At 44.0% G+C, this 7726-nt stretch overlaps 1 protein-coding gene across 1 annotated transcript in view; it reads right to left on the bottom strand.

Annotated features, from left to right (window-relative positions):
* The window catches only part of tmx3b (thioredoxin related transmembrane protein 3b), a 29122-nt gene that overhangs the window by 4853 nt on the left and 16543 nt on the right, over positions 1-7726 (bottom strand). Inside the window, exons 13-14 of the mRNA XM_017031682.2 lie at positions 5614-5670; positions 616-745 (exon numbers count right to left, since the gene is read on the bottom strand). Coding sequence (XP_016887171.1) covers positions 616-745; positions 5614-5670 — 187 coding nt within the window. The remainder of the gene's footprint in view (positions 1-615; positions 746-5613; positions 5671-7726) is intronic.

The following is a 7726-nucleotide window of genomic DNA, read 5'->3' as shown; positions in this document are numbered from 1 at the left end:
CCATCTTCTTCATGCTCCGGTCCAGGTGCTGAACCTTCCTGCTGCCGTGAAAACTCCGATGACTTTACTTTGCCTTCCAGAAAAATGTCTGAAAAACAATTTTCTGTCCTATTTCAAGGTCTTATGTGTGTAACTGGCAACATCTGTGTCATTTTGAGGTTCATTTAATGCATTTATTACACTTTTTTTATTCCGGACAGAAACCTGCCTGGAGACACCTGCCAGACATAACCAGCGTGACGTGAAAAAAGCCCGAGCTGCAAAGGTTCTGTTGCTGTTTATTTGGTGGGAGTTGGTTTGTTTAGCCAAGTAAAAATAGCCCAGAACATTCCAGGAAAAAAAAATCCAAAGAAATAGACAGGACCTCTGGCTGTTTGGCCTTTGGTTTCATACATCTGCTGAGTGTGGAGCCTGAAGAGCTGCAGCAGCGACGGCCTTTCTTTTCCAGATAAGAGTAACTCACCACAACACAGAGTCATGTGTTCGACTCAGGGTGTGAGAAGACACACCTACAGGGAGACTGCACTAATAACTCATGCACGGAGGGGGGTTTTTTGTTTGTTTTTTTTCACTGTGAATACAACACCAGACACAGACGAAGAAGGTGGTTCTGACCTGAGCAGATCCGTTCAAAACGCTGCTGATGAACTGGACCAGATGTTCCTCTGTCTGGACTGGACCGGTGGGCATGAAGTACTGCTCGTTGGACGTGTTGAGGATGATGACGGAGGGCACCGACACCTCTCTGAGAAAAGAGAACAGTTGGGGGAAATCGCACACAGATCTTAATCTTCCTGCACATAAATCAACTCAGATGCTAACGACGCTTTATGGCCTATTACTGAGATTGTTCTTTATGGGTCTGTGCCAGTTATAGGACGATAGACCTCAGCGATTCACAGATGACAAGTGAATTTAGAAGTGGGCGGGAAGGTTCAGTGGTCCTGCTTGATCTGATCAGTAACGACAGAGTATATGGTTTTTTTCAGCGAGTATTTTTTTGGGGCTGTCATTGTTTTACACATCCTAGCATTTCCCGTCCACCACGATGTTTACAGCCACTCTACATGGAGAGAAACATCAAGACCGAACACTCAGCAGCCCAGTAATTTGGATGAGTCAGCCAGAGAATTACCGACAGTGAGGTAACAACAAACAAGGTCAAATAAACAAGCCGTCGCTCTCTGGGGCGTCTGGTCCTGGTGCTGTGAAACACACACACAGGCACAACAACAAAAAAAAACAGTCCATCACTGCCCTGCAACCTCACATCCCTACTGTGGTTCTCCAACCAGCAACGTGCACATCCATCAACCCCCCGCACCCCCCCTCCATCTCCCCCTCTAACCACCACCACCACCCAGCTGAATCGGGGAGCAGCGAACACACACTCTGTCCTGCTGAGATGTGCAATTACTTGCAGCATACACACCCCCCACACACACACACACACACACACACACAGAATGTGTTTTTCCCTCTGACATTTAGCCCTCCTGGAACCAGATGGCATCCATTTAAAGTAAATATGGATTAGCCTTTTCACCTCCGAGTGGAGACCGCGGAGGGTTTTCCGTCCATAACGAAGGGTCACAGTGTTCTCTACTGTACCGTACAGAACCAGAGGGGACAGACAGGACACAGAACCTACAGAGAACTGATGTCACGGAGACGGATTTGTCTTGTTTACTTCAAGGTTAGTGCTACCATGTACAGTAGGGATGGCTCGATACGATATCGGTCAAAATTTCAGGGTCGGACGTCATCCGTCTGATTCGATACTTAAGCCCTAGCTTTTTGCGACACGCTGTAAACAGTGACACTGCTGGAGGAGAGAAGGAGGCATCGGATTGGTATCGGTATCGGCTATCCCTGCTACGCATCTGGCGACTCTTTCTTGGATCTCCAAGCCAACAATCTCTGATTGGCTCTCGCCATCATGTCTTCGTCAACTTTCCCTGCCAGATCGTCTCATTTATTATCAGCTGACGAACACATCGTTGAATTCCATCCCAGTCATTCAACCCCACATCAGTTCCTATTAAGTTTCTGTTGATCTGTTTCTTGTCTCAGAGAAGGACAGAATCATCACTGATACCCCCCCCCCCCCCGACTGACCCTCTGATCTGTTCCACTCTAATCCTGTCCATCCTCTTCCTCCTCTGCTGATAAAAAACCTCAGCATCGTAGCAGCCGCCACCTCCCTGTCTCCAAACTAAAGATCATAGTCTCACTATCATCCTCCTGTCACACATCAACCTGTCTCCACACCCCCCCCCCCCCCCCCCCCACCCCCCACCCAGTTTAGATGGCTGCCTCGGGCTATTTAAACCCCTCCAGTCGTCACCAAACCTACGACTCCAGCACGAAACCAACCCAAACCATTTACTTGACTTTCTGACATTTGCATGTTTGTTTGTCTTTCCTGTCCTCGATGAAGCAAACACACACACACACACACACACACACTTCAGTAATAATCTAATTAGCCAAACGCTCACTGTCACCATTAGAAACGAAGCAGCTGCCTGGAAACGTGTGAAGTGACTGCTTGGATGCGAGGTCATCTGAGGAAGGTAAGTTTGACACTCGTTACACAGATGTCGTTGTTGGACTTTAACAAATGTATTCTGGATTATCACTGTGGCAGAATGTTTTTTATTTTCATTTCATATTCATATTGAAACTTGCTTTTCATATTGAAATCAGGGCGAAACACAAAGTGCATGAGAAACTGTGTGTGCCCACCGGGGTGCGCTTTTTGTTAACTTTTAATTACAGGCAGAACTGCGGCTGGTTCTCAGCGGTTCATTAGTTCCTTTTTCTTTTCATTATCTGTCACCTGAAGCATTTCCTGAGCATTAATTATTTCAAGAGGGTCTGATTAAAAACTGTAAACTGTGTTTTGATCATCACTGTGATGTGAAACGAGGACAAAGGCTGGTGTTTGTTTTCATTTGAAACTGTCTGGGGTAAAAAAAAAAACTGCTTCTATACTTTAAAGTTTAAAGAGCAAAACATAACTTTTATGTCAACTACCAACTGGTTTTGTTTTTCTAAATGGAAACCAGTTTCATTTAATATTAAACAGGAGAAATATTGAACTGTCGTTATCAAAGAAATGAGTTCAATTTTTGTGCTGAATATACACTTTATAAACGTAAAGTAAAAAAAGAAAAACAAAAGCTGACAATGTTAGCCAATGATGGCCAACAAAAAAAATAGAATTATTGCAAATACAGTATAGGCTAATATTAGCAAAAAGATAAGATTTACAACAAAATAGTTACAAGTTTAACAGTTTGCAGAAAGGTAAAAATGAGCTCAACGTTAAAGTAAAATTAAAAAGTCTACGAAACTCGTAAAACCTCCTCCAGCTTCAGTAGTACTCTCTAAACACGTAAACAATGTTTGACGCAACCAGCAGCAAATATTAGACTAAGGTTAGCCAAACACTGACGATTACTAAAACACAAACATTAGCCTGGATAACAAAAAAAAGCAACAAATTTGCTAAGAGTTAAACTGAACTCTTGAACTTAATGTTTCCCCCTAATAAAAGCTAAACGTTGGGTAAAAGATAAAAGTTTTAATAATTATTATTTTATTAACCTATTTTAATTGATTCCTTACAACTCTTCTGGATTCAAAGTGGACGCAAAATTTTCAACTGCGAAAACAGTGTACAATGTTCAACTGCGTACGTGACAAACAAAACTTTTTAATCTTGAATTTTATTTTTCATTTAATTCCCTGCTAAGAAATGAATTTTATTTTATTTTTTTCATTTAATTCCCTGCTAAGAAATAAAAATGAAAAACAAAATAATTTTCTATCCTGCTGACAAGCTACAGAGACAAATTATCCAGAGAGGAGTACGAATGCTGGGGGCGTGGACCTGTGTGACCCACAGGGATTACATGAGGTCCACTGACACACAGATTTATGGTCACATCACATCACACTCGGCTCCTCGCCCCCCCGTGCACATCATTTACTGTGCGGGGTGAGCAATAATCCCATGTTTAAACAGGAGCAGAGGCTTGGACTTGGACTTGGACTTGGGAGTGATGCTGTTGCTCTGTGTGTGTGTGTGAGAGTGTGAGTGTGTCAGTGCGGGGGCAGACGGACCACTGCCAGGACACAGTAATCGCTGCGATGACAGAAAGAGGGATAACAAGCCATCAGATTTATTCCCATGCTCCTCCTCGGGGAGGGGATTAGTGGACACTGGCAGGACAGGATTTCATTCCTCAAAGGAGGACAATTAATCCTGAACTGCAGACACCACAAAAAAAAAAAAAAAAAAAAGTAAGACATATATTGTATGTACTGGTAAAACCATTAGGGGAGCTAATCACAGTGTTGGAGCGTAAATAAAAATCACTGAGGTCAGACACTGATCCTGTTTTCTACACTACGTCCTCCTGCACCGGTGTGAACAAACACACACACACACACAGGTTTAATCAGACAGTACTTGGGAGACCATGTCAGCTCTAATCTCCTTTCATGCAAACAATTACATGTTCAAATTCTAATAACGTCCTGCGTCGCTCCGGTAGCCGTGCAGATTGTGTCACGCAGACATGGAGTCAAACAGACGCACAGCTAATTAGGCGGCGGACACCAGACAGACAGACAGACAGACCTGCTCGGGTTGTATGGTTTCCAACACTAACGAGTTTTCTTTCTTTCTTTTTTTTAATCTAATTCAAAGGGCCTGTTGTAGAACGACACACCAGAACTGTCAGACTGGGCCCGGGAGAAAAACTGGTCCAAACTTTTGCTTTGAAAAGTTAGAGAAACACATTTGTTGGTAACATGGAGGTTCGTTCTGATGTCGTTGACTAACAAGAAGAGTCTGGGTTTTGACCCCTGATACTTCCTGTGATTCACACTACGTTCACACAGCATTAGATATTTATTAGTAATATTCATCCATCCATTTTCATCCACTTATCCGTTACCGGGTCGCGGGGGCAGCAGTCGCCACCCAGATCACATTGCACCGTACCAAACCTTCCTGCGGGTGGTGAGTCCACTGGAAGGTACCAACCGCCCTAACCGGGATTCGAACTTGCCCAGGAGGTGAACCCTGGGGTTCCACACCAATGACAGAGACATTGCCTCTGGGCCAAAGCGCCACTAGTAATATTCATGTTTAATAATAATAAAAAAAATTTTAGTTTTTAGTTTTCTTTATTTTATTTTTAAAATTCATCACGCGGCCGGATCGAACACCCTAGCGAGCCGGTTTTGGCCCGCGGGCCTTATGTTGGACACCCCTGCATTAAACATGTGGGGGTTTTTTTTTCACTTGAATTGAATTCCGACACAGCCCTCGCTGCTTCAGTCACATTAGCAGAGTGTTGGTGAGACACGTGACGTGGTTCACGCGTGCATGTTAATGTGAATGGTTGGTTAGAACCAGTTGCTGCCAGAGGAACGACAGTTGGCCTGGGTAATTGACTTCTCATCTGGAGTGTGTCTTTAATGGCAGAGGCTGGCGTTACGTGTCGGCCCAGCTCCTGGATAAGGAGCTGACAGAAGGTAAGACGAGGTAGAGAAGTGCAGAGGACGACACAAGAGGCGAGAATATGAGACACTTACCCCATAATGAGGCTGTTAATGTAGTCGTTCCCGTCCATGTGGCCAAACTGGAAGTCTCTGGAGGAGTGAGACAAATCAGAGGCGTGAGAAAGTGAAACCGTGCTTCAGAAAAACACACACACACACACAGACAAAGACGTGGAAAAAAAGAGCAGCTTTTCTGCACATCTCAACGGACTGTGTAACCTAGAACAAACTGGGACACTGTATACTCTCGCTGCACAATAGGGCACAAATATGAAACCCAGACTTTTTTTTTTTTTGTCCGTCCTCCTCCCACGGCTCCGTCATGCGCCGGTTCCTGTTTCTCCCCGGCTTTTTCATTGCAGAAAAGGACTCAGGTGATTTATATCAAAATGATAAGGAACGGAGCAGGAATTCAATTTGTTTCTCATTGTGCTGCAGCGTGTCTGAGCAGAGAGACTCCAAAAGGAGAGGGAAGTGAAATCAGAGGACAAGGCCTGGGAAGCCGGTGACGTCCACAGAATGACTGATTACAGGTTGTCCCATATACACTCTATCTTATATTCCTATTGAATCACAGCCACACGGGCCATATTTGTCCGCCGGGAATTTAGGAGCCGCGTCTGCGCCGATTTCAGTGACACGTTTATGAAGAATCTGGACTATAATAAATGGACTGGCTGCGGCGGTTAGTGATAATAACCACACGGTGGTGACACGGCCGAGGAAGTGGAGCGGCCGTGGTGCGACCTGAAGGATGCGGGGCTCGGTTCTGCAGCTTCTTCAGAGAGTGGGACAGCGTGTCCTTGAGGAAGACGATGAACTTGTAACAGTTCCCAGATCAGCGGAGTGTGAATGTGGCTCTGGATTAATGGGCGGACGACGCGTATAAATTTGAAAGAGCTCTGACTCAGCAGCTCGGGACTTTAAGCCGGGCATGAAAGCGAGAACGAGGGGAGCAGACCGGGATAAAGGTCATGAACAGGTCAGGTTGTAGCTGGAAGTAGGCGGTCGATCTCCAAACCAATCAATCACAACATTTCTTTTAAAATCCACCACTAGTCGATCAGTCAGTGTTTGATATCATGGAATTTTTCATGCAAATTTTAGCTGCTCTTCCTGTGCTACTGTACGTCATCTTCTTTGAAAAACAAGTTGTTTTTTTTGGGGCGACCTCAGCTGCTTTATTCTTTTTGGTTTTTAGCTATTTTCATTGCAATTGTAAAATATGTTTTTTAAATATCACTGGTTGAGTGTCTTTTGTTCTATCTTTTTTTTTTTAAATCTAAATTTACATTTACTTCTCGTGCAGACTGGTTTGCAGACGGAGTCGTGCAGCTCCAGAGGTCTTTGTGGCACAGCTGCCAACAGGCTTCATCGTGATAAAAATTCATGTCTGGTCTTGTTGCACCATCCGTCTGTGCATCAGAGCCAAGGCAGTAGTGAAGGGTGCAGAGTTCTAACAATAATCACAAACACTGACTGATTCAAAAGAGGCTTCCCCACAACAACACCACACACACACACACACTCTGCCTTCTACAAACTCTGATTCTCTTGCCCTCTCTGAAATTGTAACTCATTGTTTTTGTCAGAACTCCAAATGTCAATTTTTCAACCGCGCCGCCTCCACCCACCACTGGGGGCGACAGGTCAAGCGTTTGTGATGTGTCAGAAAACGAGCAGCAGCTCTGATCGCTGCATGGCGTCTTAATTGAAAAACAAAACAAAAAAAATAAAGTGTGTTGTTGTTGTGACTGACAGATTTCTAATTGATGACGGGAATCTGTGGGATTCAATCAGTGCTAATGGGAATACCTGCAGAGAACAAACACTTTGATGATGGCTGTTTGAGATGCAGAAATATATGCGATGAAGCCCCCCACCCCCTCGTCAGTGACGGGACGGAGGGAAGAAATTATGCCCAACGTGTTTCAATGGATCACTATCATACAAAAAAAAAAAACACTTGTAATGTGTCAACCCTCTGGGCCTGATAAGAGACGAACAGCCACTGTGGAGAGACTTTAGACATGACTGGAATTTAACTTTTTTTTTTTCCACCCAAGTTTTCTCATCACACTGTAAATATACACACATATATATATATATATATATATATATATATATATATATATATATATATATA

This window comes from Cynoglossus semilaevis, chromosome 3 (assembly GCF_000523025.1).
Source record: "Cynoglossus semilaevis isolate Cse_v1.0 chromosome 3, Cse_v1.0, whole genome shotgun sequence".
NCBI classification, from domain to species: domain Eukaryota; kingdom Metazoa; phylum Chordata; class Actinopteri; order Pleuronectiformes; family Cynoglossidae; genus Cynoglossus; species Cynoglossus semilaevis.
Note: the sequence above shows the minus strand (reverse complement) of the source record. Positions and strands in the feature narration are given on the sequence as shown.